General features: G+C 46.5%; 1 protein-coding gene across 1 annotated transcript; it reads left to right on the top strand.

The window, feature by feature from the left end:
* Positions 1 to 2,569: 2,569 nt before the first annotated feature.
* Positions 2,570 to 23,346, top strand: LOC116955970 (G1/S-specific cyclin-E1-like). Its single transcript, XM_032977343.2, has 12 exons — positions 2,570 to 2,810; positions 3,539 to 3,629; positions 5,391 to 5,469; positions 7,871 to 7,948; positions 8,431 to 8,585; positions 9,451 to 9,586; positions 10,361 to 10,507; positions 11,620 to 11,715; positions 12,714 to 12,848; positions 13,771 to 13,882; positions 19,006 to 19,163; positions 19,978 to 23,346. Exons 2-12 carry the CDS (start codon positions 3,616 to 3,618, stop codon positions 20,074 to 20,076), a joined length of 1,209 nt encoding a protein of 402 aa, XP_032833234.1. The 5' UTR covers positions 2,570 to 2,810; positions 3,539 to 3,615; the 3' UTR covers positions 20,077 to 23,346.
* The last annotated feature ends 1,271 nt before the right edge of the window (positions 23,347 to 24,617 follow it).

Here is a 24,617-nt window from a genome sequence, read left to right as displayed (position 1 = left end):
CCTCCATGGCGTTCCCCTTGCTCGTGGTCCCTCCACTCAGGCTCAGTTGCTCCTTGCCTGTCCTCAAACCACCCGGCCAGCCGAGTGATTCCCCTGTCAAGACGGGGAGATGAGCATTGTCATGGACCACCATTCTGCCAGTTGTCGGAATCGGAAACTGACAGTGGGAATATCAATTCAACGCGTCCATAGCAACGGCTGTACCTCTCAGCGGCCTCCTAAGCGACAGGCGTACATAGAAACGGCGTCCGGAAGAAAGGCGGCCCTAGCAATGACTGGCCCTAGCAACAAGGGCATGCCTAGCAACAGCCATCGCTAGCAACGACGTCCCTAGCAACGGCGTTCCTCGCAGCGGGGTCCCTAGCAACAGGCGTCCGTAGCATCAGGCGTCCTTAGCAACGGCGTCCCTACTACGGCACACATGCAATGACTGGCTATGTCAATGGCCTCCCAAGCAAAGGCATCCCTAGCAACAGAGGTGTGTAGTAACGGCGTCCATAGCAACGGCATCCCTTCAACGGCATCGCTCGCAACGGTGTCTCTAGCAATGGCGTCCCTAGCCACGGCGTCCCTAAGTAACAGGCTTCCATAACAGGCGTCCTTAGCAACGACGACCCTAGCAACGGCATCCCTAGCAACAGAGGTGTGTAGTAACGGCATCCCTAGCAACAGCGTTCCGAGCAACAGTACGAACCGATCTTGCGTTAGGTGCTGACTTCTGCTCTCCGAGTGTGATGGGTTTGATTGTGTAATTGCTCGATGTTGCTTAGCCTGCATATATTTGGGTGAATAAATATTGCAGCGTCAGCGTTATTGTTTTGATGTTTCTCCTTCAGTAGGGACGGGTCAGAACGTTACAACAATAAATAATACAAAAACACAAGAGTGCAAAGAATATAGAATATATAAGCAAATCACAAATAAATATATAAATAAAACTACCTTCTTTTATTACCAGGTAAGGCCCACTGAGCTATATAACTCTTTTTCAGAAGCCACCTGGCCACACATGCTAGCTAAACGAAGTGGCTTATTATCATGTGTAAATGTATAGCAGCCAAATGCTCTTAAAATCATGTTGATTTTAAATGCGGAGGGAAATATCAGAGGACCCCGGAGTAAAAAAGCCACTCCGTGTTATATTGGTGTGGTCTGGGACTGTTGTGTTGTTCTTGCTGCCTTGCCCAAGCTTGATAAGTCGTACTTACATAATAAATGTGTTCATGATTGATATTTAGTAGCTTGCTTACCATTTTCTCGAGGCAAGTGGAACCCAGTTTTTGTCTTGTTTGCTGTTGCAACTTTCTGACCCGCCAATGTTGACGCCGCGGTGGCGAGACGTTAACTACCTCGCCCGCTGTATGTGGGCTCCTGGGTTCGATCCCGACCCTGACGATGCCTAATGTGTGTTTGGAGTTTGAAATGTGTTCTCTCTCTCCCTGGACGCGTAGGTTTTTCTCCGGGTCCTCTGCGTGATAAGCCGCCCCTTCGCTGAGCTATCTTTAAAACCCCGCCACCACCCGACACAGCCAACTAGTAAGGGTTGTCACGTCAACGGAACGTGGCCAATTCGTCACGAGTACAGCAACACCGTTGTGTTGGAGAGCCAAGCCACAACATTCACAATCTGAGTACGACGTTTCGCCAGAAATTACAACTAGCTTCATCAGGCGACAGCCAGATTTGTGGAGAAGTTAACCTGTTTCGTTCTTTATATAGAGGCGTAGATGTGGTGATTATTGAGGCAACGCACATTATGCATGTACATGATGCATGTGCATTTTGCGAGCCCTTTGAACTTGTCCTTCCTGTCTATTGTGTTTATTGAAATAGCCCTACCAACAGTAATCCCTATTGAAGTACGCTGCCCTTTGTAGGCATGCATTTAAATAATGCATTATTTGATGATTCGCTTCTATGCAGCACTAAGGCGGTAGCTACCCGAACGGTTAACGTTTTTTTTCTTTTAATTTCGATAGAGTCTCTAATTAGTCTTTGCCAGTAGTAGCTGATTTTGCACAAAACTTCAACATCATCAAAATCAATTTAGTGTCCTTGTTGACAGTTGTATTTGGGAACATTTTATATTTCTCTGATGTTCTTTTATTCTCGTGCTGATCATTCGTCCTGTTTGCCCAACATAACATTTACCACACGTGCAGTTAATCCTGTACACAGCTTCTGTTGATAGATTCGGTAATACATCTTGGCCGTGAAAGCCTACGTGTTAAACCTTTCCTTTCCAATACTTTGCACTCCTTTCGTGTTTTTGTTGTGTTTGTTGTTGTGATATTCTAACCCGCCCCCTACTGGGCATCTGTGAAAAAGAGCTTTATAGCTCATCGGATTTCTCCAGTATAAATACAAATTCTTATCACGTAGGCTTTCGCCACCAATATTATCCGTAATAAAGGTTTGTTTATATTATCCACAATTAAGGGGGGGGTGGGGAGGTTTACTAAATAAAAAACAACCTTTATTATTTAAATATTCCGATATTGTCAAGCAAACGAGTCGCGCGCAAATTTGCTTTATGTTAATGAGCCCCCGCGCGGACGTGACGTCACCGCTATGCGGCGTTCGAACGCGCGCGCGCTGCTGGCGGGAAACAGAAGGAGGGAGGGAGTCGAGCACAGCGGCCACCACCACCACCACCTCCTCCTGCTCCTTCATTACAACGCCTCACAAGCAGCAGCAGCCGACAATTTACCCGCCAGGCTGAACGTAAACAGCTTCGTCGCCTTCCCCCCGAGGCCGCTCGTCCGCTCAGCTTTTTGTTAGTCCCAGGGCAAGAAGCCCGCTTCGGAGAGGTGAATCGCTGGCGAGTCGCTTGTGCCCGTGTGTGCGCGCGCGCGCTCGTGTGTTGTGTGTGGAGGATGTTTGTCTTTGTGGTTAATTGATTGGGTTAATAACTGGGAGCTACTTTATTAACGATTTGGGGTGCGGTTGATTTTCTTCGAAGAAACGCGTTGGTCGTAAACTTCGCCGATGTGTGTGCTTGGTCATTTAGAATAGACCAGGGTAGCTACGGTAAGCACAATAGTCATCTCGGTTCGTGACTAATTCGCGGTTAAATGAGCCATTCCTGTGCTTAATTGGTGAACATGGATAGTCGTAATTAGTTAAAACCTGATTAATTTATGATTTATACAACGTGGTTATTATAGCCGTGTGAGGGCAATGGGCCGTGTTTTAACACCACTGGCGAGCCTCGTCCCGCCATTCGTTTCAGTGTCGACTTACGAGGAGTATCCTCATCCCAATTAAGCTCTCGCCATCTATTAATTTACACTAGCGCTCACCGAGAGGGTTGGGGTTTGGGGAGCGTAGATCCGAGTTCCTTTCCGTATGTGTGTCTCTAAAAGTGTGAGGGGGGATTCGAGAGCGGATTGCGCGCGGTTTTAGTTTCCGCGCCCGCAGTTTGAGCGGGAGTCGCCAACTCGGCGCTTGCCGAAGGTTTCTCTGGAATTTCGCGATGTAAAATTCAGGCCCTGAGTTTGCTCTTCTTTTGGTTTTTGTGTGTTGCTATGTGTCTCAGGTTAAAACAATACGAAAAGCCCAAATCAACTTCGCCGCGACAAAAGCCGCTTTGAGCTGGATTCTGCCGCGAAGAAGATGCTCAGGAGGAGGTGAGATGGACGGTGGTGGTGATGATGATGGTGGTGGTGATTGTGATGGGTGTGGGGAGCGGTAGAGCATCAGTTAAGCGGGCTGCGCAACCAACCCCGCCACCCGAGTTCGATTCCCGCTCACGGCCAACAACAGTGACGATTATCTGAACCGGTCCTGGGCCTTCCGGAGGTCGGCTCGGCCTCAAATGAGTACCTGATGCGGTCGGTGTGTGAACAACGCTACTGGGGAGACAAAGGCGTTCGGGCGTGGTGCTGGTCACGCAGCCACTCGTGTGCCATGCCGGCCTTAATAGGTGCTAACAACACTTGCCTCAACAGTCTTTTGCAGGCTGTACGGGGGATCTTTGTTTTGGTTGTGATTGGTGAGATGGACCCCATGAAATTCGGCGGGATCGCGTATTTTGCTTCATATTTAATTTGTTAATCTATCGATTTTTTACGTTATTGGTTGCCTCCTGTTGAGGGAATGGCCGATGAGTGGTGAGGATAGGGGAAGTGGTTGTGTGGGATGGACTAATTCCATGACATCGGCGGGACCACGTATTTTTTGCTGATTTATTTTAAACTCGCGCCTTTCAACTTTTGCAAGCAATCGTTTTTATTTGGCAAAACAAAAATTACACACACTTCTGCTGTTTACACGTTTGTAGTGTGTTATGGAGGAAGACGTGGTGGTGTGAGATGGAGTAATTGTTTCATATTATTTGGGTCTTTCGGTTATTTTCTTTGAACCTATCTACTTTCTTTGAACCTACCTACGTGACTTTACCAAAAGACCCAAAGAATATGAATTCCTGCAGTCACGAAAGCTTTAAGTCGAGTAATTGTTTCATTTGAAATTGTCGGGACCACATTTTGATTTTCGGTGCATTTAGCCTCGCTTTTTAAAACTTTTAAATAATGTATTTTATTTCTTACTGTTTACACAGGCTGCTGTTCAGAATTAATGTGGTGGATGGAGGGGTGGTCATGGTGATGAGATGGACTAATAATGTTTATAAAGTTCGGCTGTACAACATTTGAACTCTAATTTTATTTAATCTCGGTTTTTCCAAATGTAAAATATTTGTTTGTTTTATTTAAACCATTTTAATGTTTTAGACCCACTGCTTGTTTGGACTAAATGATGGCGGTGGTCAGAGATGGGAGTAAAGTTATTTTGGTACCGCAATGAAGTTGGTTGGACCACGATTGACTTCCCCATTTCATCTTACACCATCCGATTTTGAGAATACCATCATCACACATTCAATCCGCTGTTTGATAAGGGTTCCCCCAAACGGCGCCAACCCGTCCAATCTGGCGATGTAACGATCCACCAACCACCTGCACATTAACCTATTTCGTTGCTCCATATCCTTGGGAGCTGCTCTCTTGACACATTCCATTTCTAAAGTGCTGATGTGACGAGATGTTAACTAGCTCGCCTGGTATACATGAGGTTGTTGGTTCGATCCCAACCTTGACGCTTGCTGTATATTTTGAGTTTTCATGGTATTTCCCTGTGGTCGTGTGGACTTTTCTCTGGGTCCTCTGGCTTTCCCCTCCACATTTAGAATGAACATGTTTTAGATTGTTTGGCTGCAATATATGTTTTAGAGTGTTTGGCTGGTATACATTTCCACACGACAAGCCTCGGTGGGCTATACTTGGTTAAATAAAAAAAAGTTTACTTTTAATGTTTTATATAATCGCTTGATTTCTTTTAACTTTTAACACTTTGCTGTGATTGTCGTTTGTTTCATTTTGTCCAAGCAGCAGTCGGCTGGTGACCAAGAGGGAGAGAAGCGATGAGAATGGCTCATTTGTACTGCGGACGAGGAAGAGAAAGTGCCAGGCAAGTGGAAGCCAGTGAATGCCTTGCAAGGGGTTTTTTCCAAGCTGGTGTACTTGTAGCGACATTGTCGCATGTCGCCGTGTGCGGGACTTAACCTGGCCAAGGCTCGCCACGTGACGTACTGCCAGGATGCAGTACCAGCCCCAGGGTAAGGGGGGCAAGAAGGGGGACTCACCAGAGGACCCCCAGAGGGGGGGCTAAAGGAACCCCGGGCTAAGGAGGAGCCTACCATGGGTCCGAAGAGGAGGTGGGGCTGAGGGTGGAGGAGGCCCTGCACAGGGGGATAAAGGGACGATCCCCGAGCCTGAAGAGGAGCTACACATGGGGACTCGGACTCGAGGAGGAGAGTAGGGTAGTTAAGCCGTGGCGAGTGTTAGGCGAGCTAGATCGGTGGGTTACCACCGTAGCTAACCAGAGCTCGACTGAGTCTCTGTTATACCCACCACATACTGGTAGAGACACCTCGTTTTCCCGGTCATGTCACTCGTGCCCACCGTGTGAATATTCATCGTGCCCTGGTAACTGTGGATACTGTGCCAATGTAATAGTTAACACACTGGACTCTGATTCGGTGGCCGAATCAGAATATCTATAGTGGAGGAATCCGAAGAGTTCTGAAGCTCTTTTTCACAGATGTCCAGCAGGAGTAGGTCAGAACTTTAGGAGTGCAAATTATAGGCAAGGTAAACAAATTTCTCAGTGTGCTAATTGAAATGTTGGACAACAATTCTTATATTCCCCGATTCTGTGTTAACTGCCAGTATAAATGGGTATACCAGAGTCGATTGGTAGATTTGAGTGTGGTGGGTTGAAGTATCTCCTCCTAACTCTCCCAAGATGTCTGGCCAACCTGGAAGAGTACACCAAATACATAAAATCCTTTCCTCCTCCCCCCACCTCCGAGTGACTAGGCAGCTTCTTCTTTCCTCGTTTCACGTCGCTGTGCTGCGTTACTACGGTACCACCTTGGGTTATGGTGCAGCAGCGTGCGTGCCGGCAACAGGCACCACGACCGTCTCGTGTATGCATGGAACGCTTTGTGACATGGCGCGTCCTCAGCAATATTAAGGTTGGGATACAGAAATGAGCAAAATTGTGGCAGAATGAGAAGACCCATGATTGGCAAGCTCTTTTATGTAGTGTGTTGTCCTTCCCTCGCACTTGGTGGTGATGATGTTCATGGTGGTAATGTTGAGGTACCTGCATGATGAGTAAGTGGGGGAAGTTGACGTTGATGGTGGTGTGATAGTGGTGATGTGGCCACCTGGAATGCTCTTCCTTCCGATATTAGGAAGCCACTGGAGCTATGTATGCACTTTTAAACCTAGATTGAAAACTAATTTATTTCGATCTGCTTTTTGTATTTAGCTTGTCCTGCACCTCCGATTAGAACGGTTGGGTACGTACGGTGCGAAAGAAGGTCAACATACATATCACAGTTTTGCACCAAATATTTAGGTACAGTTCGCAAATCGTGCCCTGTGTGGCTAGCCCATTCGCGGTTTACCGCGAGATTCCTGCACGCATCGCAACTACTGCTCGCGATGATGCTGCCACTCCGGAAGAACACACGCGCCATTTTGTCTCCATCTCGTCTCCCATGCGACCCATCGTGGGTCCCAGGTCACGTGGTGTTCCCAGTCCCCAGTAAGGAGGAGACAGTGAGGTGCAGCCACACCATTTTTGTTCTTGTAATGTACAGTACTGTACACGGATATGTGTACAGTATTGTACAGTATATAGATATGTTTTGTTCATTCTATACATTTACCGCACAAGTTATATTTAACGCGAGAAAATATGAACCATATTTTACATTCAAAATACTTCCTGTTTTAACGTTTGGGTTGATGTAGGGTAACTTAAAACAAAAGAAGAACGTGTCGTATTATGAACCATGAACTAAACCCTCGTTTTTCCATCTATCTTGAGTTTGCGGATTTGCCAATTGCGGCTATTTTCGGGAACGTAACCGCCACGATGGTCAAGACTTTGCTGTTCTCTAGAATACAATGAGATTATTTTGGAATAGAAAAATCCGATGAGCTGTGAAGCTCTTTGTCACGGATGTCCTGTAGGGGCGGGTCAGAAAGTTACAACAACAAACAATACAAAAACCTGATAGGAGTGCAAAGTATAGGAAAGGTGGAGGCAAAGCACCTAGCAGCGGCATTAGAATGCAATTAATTACAGGCTGCACCTTTGCCTAGTATATGTAAAAAAAAAATATTGGAAAACTAATTAATCTCAGTTTTTTGTGTTTAATTTGTTGTCTTTCCTCCGAACCTTCGATTAGTGTGGTTGGCTACGTACAGTACGAAAGAAGTTCAACATACTTACGTACATAATGTCCTCTTTCTCACTGGGTCTTTGTTTCATGTGTTCCTTGTCTCCTGGCCAGGAATCTGAAGATGTGCCACCTCTGTACGTGCGCTCACCCAACCAGCGCACCAATCGGAAGCATCTGCATGAGATTAAGGTGTGCGACCGACGCGGTGGTGACGTTAACTTCCTCACCTCGGATACAGGCGAACATGGGTTCGATCCTGACCCCGATACCTGTATATTTGGAGTTTGCATGTTCTCCCCGTGGTCGCTTGGATTTTTTTCTCCAGATCCTTCGGTTGTTCCCTCCACATTTAGAAACGTGCATTAAAGTTATTTAGATTATTTTGCTCCTGACATCATGCGGAGTCTTGTCGTGGCTTGGAGTTTGTGACGAGGCGATGTAACGGGCCTTGTTCGCTCGCTCACTCACATCCACGGGCTCAACTGCAATGGTTGTTGAATAACTGGGAAAACGGTGCGAATATTTAGTTCTGATTTTTTACTTATCCTCGCGAGGAGGGAACTATATCGTGCGTGGTTATCCGCAAGAACCCGTTTTCTGTTAAGGGTCGCATTGGCAGCAGAGCACGGGCACTGATGTGGTTTGGTTGTGCCGCATGTTTTGCCGCGTAGCTTGGCCGGCTGGACGAGCAGGTGCTGGAGCTACGCGACGTCGAATCGTTGGTGACGCCAGACAAGGAGCCACGCGACCTTCCGCATTTCTCCAAGAGCCGCGGCACCAGCGTTGCCCTGCTCCCGGACCGACCCTCGCCACTGCCAGTGCTCGGGTACGGAAAACATAAAGGGCGAATATATGTATATATAATGGATGTCTCCGATTTTTTTGATTGATCCCAAAAAAAAAAGCAGGAATGGGCGAGATGTTCACTACCTCGGACTGGTATACAGGAGCTCGTGGGTTCGATCCCGCCCTGATGCATGCTGTATATTTGGTATTTGCATGTCCTCCCCGTGGTCACGTGAAATTTTCTCCGGGTCCTCCGGTTTTTCCTTCCGCATTTAGAAACATGTATGTTAAACTTCTTTTGCACCGTACGTAGCCAACAGTGCTAATCTGAGGCACGGAGGAAGGACAACAAACACGAAAAGCAGTTGGAAAGAAATGTGTTTTCAATATAGATTATTGAAAAGTTCACAGCTTCAGTGGCTTCCTAACATCGGAAGGAAGAGCGTTCAAGATGGCCGCAGAGGCGCATCTGAAAGCGCGCGATGCAGTGAATGTATGTCGCGAAATGAGTTCAACATACATACATACATTCTCCTGAAAAATAGCTATATCTTACCTGGTAAAATAAAAATAGTTTTTTAATGTTAAGTTCTTTTTCCGAAGTGACCTAGCCATAAGTGATAGCTCAACGAATTGGCTTATGTGGAAATTTATAGCAGCCATATATTCTAAACACATGTTGTTTCTAAATTTGGAGGGAAAAACCCGAGTACCTGGAGAAAAATGCACGCGACCACGGGTAGGGAGAACATGCAAACTCCTCATATACAGGCATTGTCAGCATCAGGATCGAACTTACGAACCATCTGTATACGAGGCGAGGCAGTTAATATCTCGCCAGCGCGGCACCCCAGTATTCGCTTGCACTAACCGTTGGCTGCTACGGTGGCGCCGTTGCATTGCAGCTGGGCCTGCCCCGAGGACGTGTGGTCAAACCTGTTGCAGAAGGAGCAGTCGCACGAGCGGGACCGCCACTTCCTCGACCGCCACCCGGCCCTGACGGCCAGGATGCGTGCCGTGCTGCTCGACTGGCTCATGGAGGTGAGCGGAATCATTGGAATCGAAATCTTTATTTTGGCCGGGGGAAGAATCTGATGAGCTATGTGAAGCTCTTTTTTCAAAGATGTCCAGGATTGGGCTGGTCAGCAAGTTACAATGGCAAACAATACAAAAACACAGTAGGAGTGCCAAGTAGAGAAAACGGTAAGCTAGTCACTAAATAGAAATAAATAATAAATACGTTCATTATAAAAGTCACGATTTATAAAGATTGGGATAGATAGCAAAAACAACATCAAAACAGTTCCAGGCCACACCAAGACAACACACAGTTTCTCGATAAAATGGCACATTTTTTTATATTGAACTATTGATATTACACAGGTTAAGTTACAAATCACAATTGCAAATGTGACTGCTGTATCCAGCACTGATCTGCTTCAGAAGTCGCCGTTGTCACCACCACGTGGCCACGGTTCGTGTAGGGCTGATGGGGAAAAGGTGAACCTCATACATAGGATGGAACCTGCGACCGAATCATCCGTGATGTGCCCCATCCCCGTGAGATCTCGGGAGTTAACTCGGGTTAACCCGAGACCAGTTTTCTTCTTTGCAAGGCCCCCGAGCGCGGCCTCTGGTGGCCTTTAGTGCGGCCCCAAATGCCCCCATCATGCTGCTGTCAAACCCAATAGTTTCAAATGTATGGCAGCCCTCACACTGATGATGTCCTATCGACGACAGCGGCCCCCCTCTGAAATTTAGTCAAGAACACTGCGCAAACCGCTCATTGCCCTGCGTTCCTCCCCCCCCCCCCAGGTGTGTGAGGTGTACCGCCTGCACCGGGAGACCTTGTACCTGGCGCTGGATTACTTCGACAGGTTCCTTGCGACCCAGACGGATGTCTGCAAGTCTCAGTTGCAGCTCATCGGCATCACCGCACTCTTCATCGCAGCCAAGACGGAGGTGTGTATTTTTTTTTATCCCAATTTTTTTGTTTGTTTTAACACCATTTGCTGAGCACAGGCCCTAAAGGCCCGAACAAAATGTCTGAACTTCCAGCGACAAATAGGATGATCGAAGTTGTAATAATTAAGAGTTGAAACGTTTATTTAATTTTAGCAAGCCTATAAGAGCTTGGGAATCGTGATGATGGGAGGGAATTCCAAAGTCGAGCAGTGCTGTAGAAGTAATGGAGCAGAAAGTGGTGTTGTGAGCTGGAGTGTGGTCAGTGAGTGGGTTGTGAGCTGCAGTGTGATGGTTCAACACAGCATGGATGAGATTAAACCGTTGCTGGTTGACAGTGTTCAACATGGGTGGAGGAATTATTTAGTGTGTTGTTGTTGTGACCTTCATTATGGTGGCTGAGCAAGTAAGTTGTGGTGACCTGCATTATGGTGGGTGAACACCGTAAAGATAACATGAAACGATTAAGACTCAGTCCTCAGTATAGCGGGTGGGGGAGGGGGAGGATCAATGAGTGAAGTTCACAGGAACAATAACCATGGTAGCATTAGCAATAGAAGAGTGATGAGGTGGGAGACTGGCCGCTGGTGAGTGATTGGGAGTGAATCAGTCAGTAGTCATCCAGACTGCGTTACGTTGAATTCTATCAAATACAGTGAAGTAGGAGCTGGGTGCTCCCCAGGATTTGGCGAGAGTATCCCAACGTCGTCCGAATTTGTGCTTTGGTGTCGGTTCTGATGAGATATGATTCTTCAGATCGCCCACACAATATACAGGGTGGTCCAGATGTCTTGTGACCCCCATTTAACTATCTAAAACTGAATATTTTTTAAGGCGGGTTCATTTAAAACAGATATGAAAAGGAAAAAAAATAGTTTGGATCAATTAATTGGTGGGTCACAAGACATCTGGACCACCCAGTATTTGGTAACCATGATGATGGCGAAACAGCACTTGCTCCAGCGGTCTTGTACAGGCAACATGGGGGTGGGGGTGGATCGCTGTCTTTGTTAGCGAGGCCCCTTGTGGCCTCCGATCAGTACGGTTGGCTATGTACGGTGCTAAAGAAGTTCAACATATATATGTACATACATACGTGACTGCGACTGCAGGAGATCTACCCGCCCAAGCTGACGGAATTCGCCTACGTGACGGACGGAGCTTGTACTGAGGAGGACATCGTCGTCATGGAACTTAACATGCTGCAGGTACTGAGACCATGCTCCACATTCTGGCTTACATGACCTCAATCCCTCATGAGCGTCGGTGATGATGCTATGTGCTCGCAATTGCGTCCGTGGTGTTTCAAGTGCTAAAATGTCATTTTAAATGTCAAAGTGATTTTCCTGTAAAAAATTTGCATTGGGGATGGGTAATTTCCCATTTATAGCCGTGTGTATTTAACCTTTTTCATACCATACGTAGCCATACGTAGCCAACCGTGCTAATCGGCGGTACGGGGAAGGACACCACACTAAACTCTCCAGGACAACCACTGTTGACTTCACAGCAAAGGTAGCTCTCATTCTGAGATTATTAGAATATATATTCATCAGTCCTGCGATGAATTTCATTCTCGGTTGCAGGGTGAGTCTCAAAGTACTTGCAGACACTAGAGGTCACTTGAAGGAATCGCAGAGGGTTGTTGCAATGCTTTGCGAGAGTTTTGGATAGATTATTCAACTTGTGACATGACATCAGTAGCACACTCGGGATTACATTTTGGTATTTAGTGATGGATGCATTCCTGAAGAATTCCACGTTAAGCGAAAAAGGCGTAAAGCGAAAGCAATTTCCCCCAAAATAATGTAATATTAAAGTTGGACGAGATATGATGTGCTAAGCACACACAGTGAGATGGCAGGGAAAATAACTGCGGGTATGCTGCCGTGTTATTGTATCAGTCCGAATACTGTATTACTGTACCGCTCAGCCACGCAGCACAAGACAGTAGTTTGTCATCGACCGCTCAAACCTCGTTATGACGGTGCACGTTCCTCGTTATGACGGAGTGCGTTCCGGTTTATAAAAGGGTATGCCTTCTGCGTTATACCAGACACGTGCGAAGTGTTCCTGAATGGAAGAACCACGCTATATCTCAAACGCGTTGTAGTATGATATATACGGCGAGGGCTTGCCGTATATATCGAGCACGCAGACAGACGTGTGAATACCTGGCTGCGGCGCGTGCGTGTCCCCCTCGCAGTCGCTCAAGTGGGCCCTGTGCCCCGTGAGCATCATCTCCTGGCTCAGCCTGTACCTGCAAATCGCCTGCCTCAAGAATACTTCCCAAATGTTGCTCCCGCAATACAGCCAGGACACCTTCCTGCAGATCTCCCAGGTAAGAGCGCGCAACACTCTCGCCGTGACGCGTGCTTGAGGTCAGAGCGGTGAGCGCTGTTTAGAGGCCCGGGTTTGAATCTGGGGTTCAGCGGTTGCCTGTGACTTAAAGCAAGTTCTTAGGTGTAGTGAACTGATGACTCTCAGGCTAGTCATCAAATCTGAGTTTTTACTTAACTTGGATGAATTCCTGCTCCTAGAATTAAGAGATTGCTATTGCCAGCTTCATGTTCAGGTTGTTTTGGCTTTGCAAATTTGAATTGTGGGCTGCCCCACATAACAACGGTGCAGTGTTCATTGGGGCACAATTCTTGGGTGTCTACCCTGTACACGGACGCCATTTGTAAATACATCAGTGACCAGTTGGAGTGGTTCTGCATGGTCTATCCTCTGCTCGATGAAGGCCCCTCTCCTAGCTGTCCGCCATATCTCACGGTCCTGCGGTGTAACAATCTCCCTAGCGCCTACACACCAGCTGATTTAATCTCATTCTCCAACATCATCGGGCATTTTTATTTCTCCATCGTTCGTCTCGACCAGGGGCGTTCATCCCTTCTAGCGATGTGCAATACCTACCAGTAACCGCCGGGGTGCTGGCAAGGTCGAATAAACTAACTCGCCTGGTATACAGGAGTTAGTGGGTTCGATCTTGACCTTGACGCCTGTATATTTGGCGTTTGCGTGTTCTCCCCGTGGACACGTGGACTTTTCACCGGGTCCTCCGATTTTTCCCTCCACATTTATAAACATGTGTAGAGTATTTGACTGCTAAACAATGTTCGCATAAGCCACTTCGTTAAGCTATCATTTGTGACCAGGTTGCTTCTGAAAAAGAGCTATGTAGCTAAGTGGGCCTCACCTGGTAAAATAAAAAATTGTTAGTTTAAGTACACATTACATTTGCGTGTGTCCGTTCACTACAGCTGCTGGACCTGTGCGTGCTGGACATGGGTTGCCTGGATTTCACATACAGCACCATCGCCGCCTCCGCCCTCTACCACTTCACCTCCTTGGAGCTCGTGTACAGAGTCTCGGGTAAGTGTGGGTCATGGTGCTACCCCTTGTAGTGAGGAAATCCCTTCCAGTAACCAGCCTTGCTGTCGACTCCCTGCCCCTGTTCAATGCCTGCCTCAAGACCTTTTTTTCTGCCTTTGACTGCTTAAATCAGGGGTGGGCAAATGTTTTGACTCGCGGGCCACAATGGGTTCTAAAATTTGACAGAGGGGCCGGGCCAGGAACAGATGGATGGAGTGTTTGTGTGAACTAATATAAATGACATGTAAAAATCATTACATGAAAGGATATTTGGCCTTTAACAGGTAGCAAAGCATTTATTTGCAAGGCAATTTAACAAATTGCACGAACATGAACAATACAAAAACATGTCGTAACGTGACTGATCAAACATCATGAAAACATCTGAGGCCTGCGCCCAAACCAGTTACCTCACTTGAACTTCTTTATTATCTACATGAACAGGTTAGAGCAGCCACGCAGGCTGTGTGTCGGAGATTTGGCTCCAACCTCGCTGCAGCAACACATCACTTTCAGTGGGAACAGTGTTGTTGATCTCCCATTTTTGCCAGTGCATCCAAGTCTGGAGTTATTTTGGTTGTGGCAATTCTCAGAATAGATCTGAGGTGCTGATCCATTAACATTGATCTGTGACGGGCTTTGTTGGCGTTCATGACACTGAATGTCTGCTCACACAAGTCGAGTCAAACAAAGTCAGCATCTTCTGTGCAGTCCTCCGGAGGTTTGGAAACGTGGCTCTGTTAAGTGAAGCATAAAAGTCATTCAGTTTAACAGAGTTGAACTTCTCCTTTAGGACGGAGTCAGACTGAAGACCTATCAGTTCCAACTGCAGCTTTTTAGGTGCTTTTTCAGAGTCTTGTGACAGGGGACAGGACACCAGCTGAAGTGACTGTTCAATGTTTTCGAAATCAGAGAACCTACGGCAGAATTCTCCGTGCAGGTTCTCCAGTGATTTGCTGTATTTTTTTGCGTTTCGCGGTGCCTCTGCCTGCATGGCAAGTGTGGGGAAATGAGTGAAAGATTTGTTCGCAATTTGTCTGGAGGACAAAGTGAGCTTGGATTTGAAGGCTTTCACATGTTTGTACATGTTGTGAACAAACTGATCTTTCCCCTGCAGTTTCACATTCGGCTCATTCATGTGTGAAAATGTCCACAGCAAACGCAAAGTCACTAAGCCAGTTCTTGTCGCTTAGCTCAGGGAACTCATCAGATTTCCCCATCAACTCCAAAAATGCGATGATGTCCTCTTTCAGCTCCCACACTCGTTGTAACACTTTCCCCAAACTTAACCAGCGAACACGAGAGTGGTACAGCCTGTCCTGATGATCCGCATCAGTTTCCTCCAGGAACGTAATAAACTGATGGTGCTGAAGTCCCCTTGCTCGTATAAAGTTAACAAGTTTTACGGCTGGATTCACGACATCATTAAGCTGCAATACAGACTTACACAGGGATTTCTGATTGATGATGCAGTGAAGGAAACTAAGATCCTGGTCAGGGTTTTCCTCTTTCACTTTATTCTGGATTCTTTTCAGCAGCCCAACATTTTTTCCAGTTAAATTTGGCGATCCATCCGTTGTGGCATTGACAAGTTTACTCCAAGGTAGCTTCATTCTTTCGATGACAGCAGACACCTGGTTATACAAGTCCTCTCCCCGTGTTGTTCCTTTCAGGGACTCCATGGTCAAAAACTCCTCTGTTATCGCAATACTGTCGTCAATGCCTCGGATAAAAATGAGGAGCTGAGCAGTGTCTTTTACATCCGTACTTTCATCCAGTGCTAGTGAATATAACTCAAGGGAATCAGACTTTTTGTTTAATTTGCCGGCTATATTTTCATCAATCAGTTCCACACGGCGAGTCACAGTCCTGCGTGATAAACTGACTTTTTCAAATTTGCTTTTGATCTCCGGACACAAGATGTCTGCTGTCTGTACCATGCATTCTTTTACAAACTCGCCTTCGGAGAAAGGCTTGCTAGCCTTTGCTATTTCGAATGCCACCAAAAAACTTGCCTTGGTAGTTGACTCTTGAATCGCAGTTTGTCAGTGAAAAAAATGTTGCTGAGTCTGTAAATTAGCCGCCAACCTCTGAGCCGTAGCCGCCCGTTCTTGCGTTGACTGCTTGCTAGCGTAGTTAGCATGCTTCATAGCAAAGTGACGGCTGATGTTGTACTCCTTAAAAACTGCGACAGTTTCTCGGCATATCAGGCATACAGCCTTCGATTGGACTTCAGTGAAAAAGTATATTGTCGTCCACTCCGTGTTAAACACTCGCCACTCATTGTCAACTTTTCGTTTCCTTGATCCGCTCATTTTACAGAAGGGCTCACAGGGCAAAGCGAAACAGTGAAGGGAGCACCATATCTAACTCAGCAATGTAAACAAACCCTGAAAATGGCGCTGACAGCCCACAATGCATAGCGAGATAATGTGCCCTTTCGAGCCCTATACACCACACTCCCGGTCAAAGTACGCCATCTAATGGGGAAATGGGGGCATTACAGGAGAAAGGTAAAATTTAATTTAATAATAATATTTGGACAAGTTCGGCAGGCCGGATTAAAAAGCCCAACGGGCCGTGTACGGCCCGGGGGCCGTACTTTGCCCATGTCTGGCTTAAATACAGGCGACCCCAGCACCTACGACCTAATTGATTCCTGGACAACGGTCGCAAGTCGAGCCGTTGTAAGTCGAACCCTTATTTCCCATGGGCGCAATGTTATGAATTGGGGTTCCATTGGGGTTCCGTTCCTGGAAACCCATTGCATACAAATACCAAAATTGACACGAAAATTAATGAAAATAACCCTAACAAATGTATTGTAACTTAACATAACTTTTAAAAGCATTTATTAAGTAAAAACAAACACTTATATTTGAAAATCCTTAAGTAATTTCCCGCATGTGTGTAGCGAAAGGTGAAAACATTTGAAATTTGAAGAAACTTTACAAAAAAGTGAAGAGCGTTGCAAAAGAAATGCGTTCGCTCTAGGTGCAGCTGAAGACTGTCGGGCTATACTGTACTTACCCATACGGCAGAAGAGCAAAGTAGCGCCTGATCGACTTGGCGTCGGTAGCAGTCGTTAGCTGGCCATAGATATGAGTTCTTGTCATTACTGTGGGGGGCTTATTTACTATAAGAAAGGTCGTGAAAGCAGTGGGTCGCAAGTCGAGGGTCACCTGTATGCCTTACTATCTGAATTTCTGGTAATGTAATTTGTCGACTTCAGTCAGTTAAAAATGCAGCTGCTAGGTTCCTGACCCGAACTCCTCCTTCAGAACATATCACCCCTCTGCTTGCATCACTTCACGAGCTGCCGGTTAAAGTCCGCATTGAATTCAAGGTCCTCCTTCACATTAAAGGCCCTGAATGATCTCGCATCTCCGTGTATCCGGGAGTTGCTGCGCCCCCTACATTCCAACAAGAACGGCAGACTGAGATCGACAGACTTAGATCTTCTCTGCATCCCCAGAACGAAGCCCAAGTGCATGGATGATCGGGCCTTGGCTTCAGTGGCACCTGAACTATGCCGAGGGCTGTCACGGAGTTCCGTTCGGTTGGAATCTTCAAGTCTCGCCTAAAAACTCTTTGAGAAGGCATTTAATATTTTAACTTTGCCACCGTGGCGAGATGTGTTCTTCCTTACCTGGGATGCAGAAGGTCGGCGGGTTGATCCTGACCCTGATGCTTGTATATTCCAAGTTCGCATGTTTTCCCTGTGGTCGCGTGGATTTTTTCTCCAGATCCTCTGGTTTTTTTCCTCCCCATTTATAATCATGCGTTTAGATTATTTAAATTATTTAGCTGCTGTAAATTTCCACGTGATAAGTCACTGTGTTGAGCTATAATTTGTGGCCAGGTCGCTTCTGAAGAAGCTAATAGCTCAGTGGGCTTTACCTGGTAAAATATTTTTTTTGTGATTTGGGCAGTTTGCCTCCGCGAGAAGGAGTTACATTTCCTATGCTTTGCACTCCTATTGTGTTTTTGTAACGTTCTGGCCTGCCCCTACAGGACATCTGTAACAAAGAGCTTTATAGCTCATTGGATTCCTCCTGCAATATAAATACTGATTATCCATCCCCCTCCCATTGTCATTGATGTAAAGCACCTGGATATTTGTAACCTGTCACATTTAGATGCCACGTAAATCTCCGTGGTATTGTATGGACTCGCATAGAGACCCTACAATTCCCAGGCCCTCTTTCCAGTCCAGGCTCAAAACATTCCTGTTTTCCTCTGCCCATGACTTGAGTGCCTTTTTTCTTGTTTCAAAATGAATACAGCTATTTCTTCTACGATTGATTGTCCTATTTATTTTTACTTACTTCCTCCATTTTTTGCTATTTGGTGAGCATGGTTGCACTTAATTTTGGGCGAGGTTGCAGTTTTAATCCTCCGATTAGCACAGTTGGCTACATACGGTGCAAAAGAAGTTCAACATACATACACATTTGTACTTTGTTAGCCGTGACGGATTAATTTTCTCATTCCTGTTGCCCTGTACCCCCTTTGCCAATCCGCTGTAATGCACACCGATGCACATTTTATTGAGCGTGATATTGGCACGTAAATAAAGATCGATTGGTTGAGCATCTGGACGTGCAGTCTGTTGTGTAGATGCTATGTCAACCCCCGCACTGCGTTGTGTATTTGGACTTACTGGCGGTACACCGGTGTCACATGACACACACCGGTCCTCATAAAACAGTCTGAGGATGTCGCTGTTGCCCTCGAGTGAGCTGCAGACTCTCCATCAAAAGTTGCCTTAGATTCAGCAGCTGCTTTCCCATTTAAACGTGTGACACCATAATCTTTTGATGCCACCGTCCGCCAAGAAATTATCCAGGAAATAAATCGAGAAACCGTCCGGCCTTGGGCACAAGTCAAATCTGCCTTTGGGACACGGAGCCAATTGTCATCAGGCTGGGTGCTATACGGCAACAGACTCGAGCTTCGTGTTGAACCGCTTATAGCATTTGTCTTCTGACTGCACCACTCCACAAGATTTTCTGACTGCAGTTGGGAATTGTGGGTAAATTCATTTTGTGAAAAATGTGCTTTTTTTGGTTACTGCTCACCGTTGTACCGCCAATACATTGATTTATCGTTTGTATGTGCAGGGCTACGATGGGAACACCTGAGCGAGTGCGTGCGGTGGATGGTCCCCTTTGCCATGGCAGTGCGCGAGGCCGGGCGAGCCCAGCCACGCAGCTTCACACACATCCCCTCCGATAACTGGCACAACATCCAGACGCACACCAGCGCCCTGGCAAACCTGGTGAGTTCCCCCCACCCCTCACCCTTACCCCTCTCCCCCCACTGCGCTCTCTCCCAGAGCATATGTGCAGCAAAGCGACGGAATGTTTGAGATGATATGTGATGTATGTTGAACTTCTTTCACACCGTACATAGCCAACAGTGCTAATCGGAGGGGCGGGGGAATGACATGCTAAGAAATTTTAGCGTCCATGCAAATATTTATCCTTAAATCCGTAATTCTCCTTACCAGCAGCAGGTCATCTCCTCACCAGCACCATCTCCATTCCCCTTACCAGCATCACGATCATCTCCCCACCAGCCAAAATTCTAATATCATTTGCGACTGATATCAGCCGTGGCTGGGAATCGAACTCAGATCCTGGTGCAGAACACTAATCACTGTTCTGCCACTTGCAAAATCTGACCATACACAGATAAATATTCCCTGTATAGCTTTTACCAGGTTGTTAGGACAAGTGCTGTTAGCGAGCACCTATAAAGGCCGGCACGGCACATGAGTTGGGTGACCAGCACCATCCCTGGCCCACTTTGTATCTCTTTGTGATATTTAAACATACCTCACCAGGTACTCATTTAAGGCTGAGTTGACCTAGGCGAGGCCCAGGACCGGTTCAGATAATGGTAACGGGTATTGGCCGTTAGCAGGAATCGAACTCGGGTAGCCGGGTTCGTAGCGCAATGCGCTAACTGCGACACTACCACTACACTACCGCACCCCCCTTTAGATACACGCACCTATCACCCACTCATCCTCTGCCCGGTGTCGTGTTCGAACCTTAACCCCCGCTCCCTGGTGCTGTCCTGTGCTTCAGGACCGGGCCCAGACCCTGCAGGCGGAGCTCTTGCGGCAGAGTCAGGAGTCACCAGTGCCTGCTGGAACCCTGACCCCGCCGCACAGCGGACAGAAGTAAAGGGGGGCCGGGGGGAAAGAGCAGCCGGTAGGACCCAGAGAACCACACAATGCCCACAATGGCAAGTAACGCGCGGTGCCGTCGATCCTCCGGTGTCGTCACGGGTGTCTTGGGGTTCTCTACCTCGTGGATATTTTTTCGGGAATCGGTCTTGGATGACAACCGCTGCCGGCAAGACGCTGCGGATGAGACCAGCAAAGAGAAGTCGAGAGATGGCCGGCCTGCGCTCACCAACTCGGCTGCTTCTACGGTGGCCTGCGTGGTTGCGTGCAAGAAGTGTGACCCGGGAGGTGTGTACCGGCTGGGGGAAGTCGGCTGGGGGGTGGGGGGTGGTAGGGCACGTCTAAGCAGCTAGAGAAGAAGTGCCGAGTTGCTCATCGCGTTGCCGGAGGAAGTGGCCACCATGAGGCTTTGCTCAACGCTGAACTGATGCCGATGTTGCTGGCCGCCCCCTCCCCCCGCGATTTACTGCGAATTCAGCTTTTTTTGGTCACATGGCTTTAATGTTAGACAATGGACTGGGGTACGTATATATGTACAATTTTCACATGCCAAGCCACTTTGTTGGGCTATCATTTTTGGCCTGGTCACTTCTGAAAAAGAGCTACATAGCTCTGGGCCTTACCTGGTCAAATAACATTTTTATTTTAGTTTTATAATATTGGAGGGGTGGTGGAGGATGGAGTGACCAACACTAACCGGGGGCTTCGAACTCTACCGCACAAATGTGAATCCTTTGCAGGAGTTCCCAAATGCATTGCAGTATTGGGGTAGAGACACCCGCTTGAATGAAATGCCTCAATGTTAAATACATTGAGAGAACCTAGGGGACGGTGTGTGTGCGTGCGTGCTTGTGTGCTTTTAAATAGATCTACCTAACAGGCTCATTGTGTCTGCCGAGGTAATACAGGATTCCCTTGTTATTCGCGACGAAGGATACGTTCTGGAGACGCTCGTGAATAGCAAATTTCTCGGATATTGGCCGACGAAAACCTATATTTTTAAAGAATTACCTTAAGTACATAAATAAACTTTTAAAAACATGAAATGAATCATAACACAACAATAAAAATTGAATATTACAAACATAAAGGAGATAAATATGAATACTTTATAAACGAACTTACCTTAAATTATGATGATGCTGTGCATCATCACTTTACCTCATCACTTTCCTTTTATCTCTCGATGCAGTCGAGTTTCAGATGCGATTCATGGATAGCCAAAATCGCAGATAGCAATTTCATGAATACCGAGGGGATACCCTAATTGACTTTAATCAGCTATTGCCTTTCCTTTGTTGAATTGTTTGCAGTTTGCTTAATGCCACTCCAAGGGTGGACACATGTGCCTTAACATTTTGTGTATATTTTTTCTGATATATTATAAACGGCTAACATGAGTGATGTTATAAGAGTGTGCAGTAGTGGTGCAATCTGGTGAACCTGAGACCTTTTCCCGGCCACTGCTAACGCCAGTGGCAAGTGACATCTGAACTGCTACTGATGTGTCAACTGACTTCAACCTACACTGACTAGCATGGTGAAGTATGGTCACACAACCCCCACGACCGACACGGCTTAGAGTTCTTCATCCGGCAGGACTTAATCATATCCGTAATAAACTCTGCAAGATATTAAAATAGGTGAACAAATCGTGTACCAGAGTGGCCTTGTCTTTCTGAACCTTGCCACCCACACTAACTTAAAGCAATACTTCATTGCCACAACTCTGGTGTAACCACATCTGTTTAGTATCCATCATCAGCCAAATGCCTTAGAACATCAGCAATTCCATAGCCAAGCCGCATATTGCAAAGTAGTCGACGCACAAAAATGTACTTGAGCTCCTGCTCAAGTGTTACGTGAAAAGCCAATTGTGTATGTCTTTTTTTACATTCATAAAGAATGTTGCAACTGACCGCGCCTTAATGTGCGACCATCTGCGTTCTTGTATAAGTAAAGTATTTCAGATGTGGAAGGACAGCATTAATGACTTGGTGGGGCATGCTTCACTACAAATGATGCGACCGGGTGTGAGGCGTGACAGGGCTGGCCTCGGTGGGAGGGTGGCTGGGGGGGCACGAGTACATGCCCAGCCTTGTCATAACATCGTCATAACGACATTTGGATGATGATAAAATTCACATTGCTCAGTTTGTTTCGGGTTGCTTCGCCATCTTTCTGGTTTAAAGGGCGGGAAAAACACGGTCCACGTCTGTTCAAAACTCCACCAGCGACCGTCAACGAGTCGAGGTTTGCATAATCTGCCCAGTGGGTTTTAATTAGTGTCGCAAAAGAACGCCCCCTCGTGGCCACAATTTAAATATCTCCGTCATCCTAATAATACATAGGTGTGTGAAATAATGCTTTTATTGTCTAGCAGGAGGGAAAAGCAACAGCTTTGAAAAGTGTTAGAGTTGAATTATACGTGTTTTTCCCCAACCAATTCAAGGAAGCAGTAGGACGCTTCATGATTGCAGCGACACCAGGATGGACAGCTAAGTTTTAGGAAATACGGTTTCTTTATGGAGAAAGTCAATGGTGCGATACCTTGTGCACTCAATTGAGTGCACCAAAATGCCATTCCAGTATGGATAAAAAAGTAGGTTCGTCCGAGGCTATTTTATGAGCATCTCTCCTTTAGTAAAAGGCGGGCATGATTTCTATTCAAATTGCAGCCGTAAATGGCTGACGCACTCTGCCTAATTGAAAGCCACTTCATGATTACACACTTCATGATTACACACTAATGATGACCCATATATTTAACGTTTCTGAAATGTATGTCCAGAATCGCGGCACTGCCCAGAGATGATTTGAATCATGGAGACTACCACTGGAAGGAAGGCTGTGTCGCTAAATACCAATGGATCACCTAACTTATTAAATCTGAAATGTGTGGTTTGTTTTGTGTTTGTTGTGCTCCGAGACATTCATTTTAACATGAGGTTTTTGTGCGAGAGATTCCAGAGCATTGTCGGCTGTTTTATATTTAATTAAATGAAATGCGTTTTGGGAGTCAATATATATTTGTATGGTTCGTGATGCCGTTGCGAACAACCAACTGGCAAAATGCCTTGCGGCGATTGTGAACTTGAAATGAAGCATGGTGCTAATTTATATCGGAGTTTGGCTCCTGTATTTTTGCCGATGTACAAACGTGTTCCGTGGAATAGGATTAAAGTTTTTTTTTTAACAGACATGTAAACTTGTACAATTGTTTCCCGCAAAGTGTGTAACGTTCAAAAATAAATGTAAGATGCGTCAAGGTTGTTCTTAATTTTCTTGAGTTACCCCATTCTCTTCATACCGCTGTTGTACAGAGCTTTCATTTACTGTGGATTTTATTCGTGTTGTCTTTTATTTCATTCCAGTTGTGCTACCGGTGTCATGTCTTGAGACTTAATATAATCCACTCAAACTCTAGCAGAACCACTTCTGTGAGCTCAGCAATTGACCTATTCACACTCGGCACAGTACTCTCCCATGTGCCATGCGAAAATTAAGTGTAACTTTCTGACCTGTGCCGACCGGACATCTATGAAAATGATCTTCATCGCTCATCGGATTCTTCCAGTCTAAATAAAGATAATGGAGAGCCCCTCTGGAGGGCACAGCAAACCCTTTCCCATCGCGGGGGTTACGTGCTTGAAAATAGCTGCAATTGGCAAATCCACGATCCAGTCTTGTCGGATGTAATGTAAATGGAATGATACTACAGTGTTCTCCCGTAACGCTGCGTGTTATTTTCATAACGCGAATTAGATGTACAATGCGATGAATATATTAGGGAACACTTTTTTTTTATAACGATGCGAAGTGAATATCGCGCGATTGAGTTAACGAAACTACGTCGCACAAGTAGGAATAGGCGGCCGTACGGCTGCTGCGGCATTGCATCGCACAAGGCAGTGGGATGCTACTGGATGCTTTTAGACGCTACTCATCTCCCGTGTTATCGCGGGCTGCTTTGTGTTATCGCGGGCTGCTTTACCCCATATAACGCGATTTTTCCATAATACTGTGTTCTTCAAGAACACAACTCGTGTTTTAGGGGAACAAATTTAAACTAAAACGTTGATGAACTGAACCGTGAACACCAGCAAAGCAGCACGCGTGTGGCACGATATAAAAAGCAGCCCCCCCCCCACCAAGGGTCTTTTGTCGCGGTCACGCTCTATGAAGGATAGTTGACGTAAGCAATTATAAATTCAACCCTTTTTAAACGTTAATCACAAACGTAACGGACATCGTCTCTAGTGGTACACGTGAACGCCTCGTGGACGTACAATTAACGAGCAACACTTGGCACATTCTCTCGGGTAAATGTTCGCGTGCCTGTGTGCGCATGTGTGCGCGTGCAGGGAAATGGGGAGCTGTCGTGTCGTAGCGGTCAGCGCGCTGCGTTATGAACCCGGCGACTCGAGTTGGATTCCCTCTAACGGCCAACACCATTGATGAATATTTGAAGTAGTACTGGGCCTCCCCCAGGTTGACTCAACCTCAAATGAGTACCTGGTGTGATGTGTAAACATCGCC

Source organism: Petromyzon marinus, chromosome 63 (genome assembly GCF_048934315.1).
Source record: "Petromyzon marinus isolate PM22_M1 ecotype Great Lakes invasive population chromosome 63, UKy_Petmar_22M1.pri1.0, whole genome shotgun sequence".
Taxonomy (NCBI): Eukaryota; Metazoa; Chordata; class Hyperoartia; order Petromyzontiformes; family Petromyzontidae; genus Petromyzon; species Petromyzon marinus.
The sequence above is the reverse complement of the archived record's forward strand: the minus strand, read 5'-3'. Positions and strand labels throughout refer to the sequence as shown.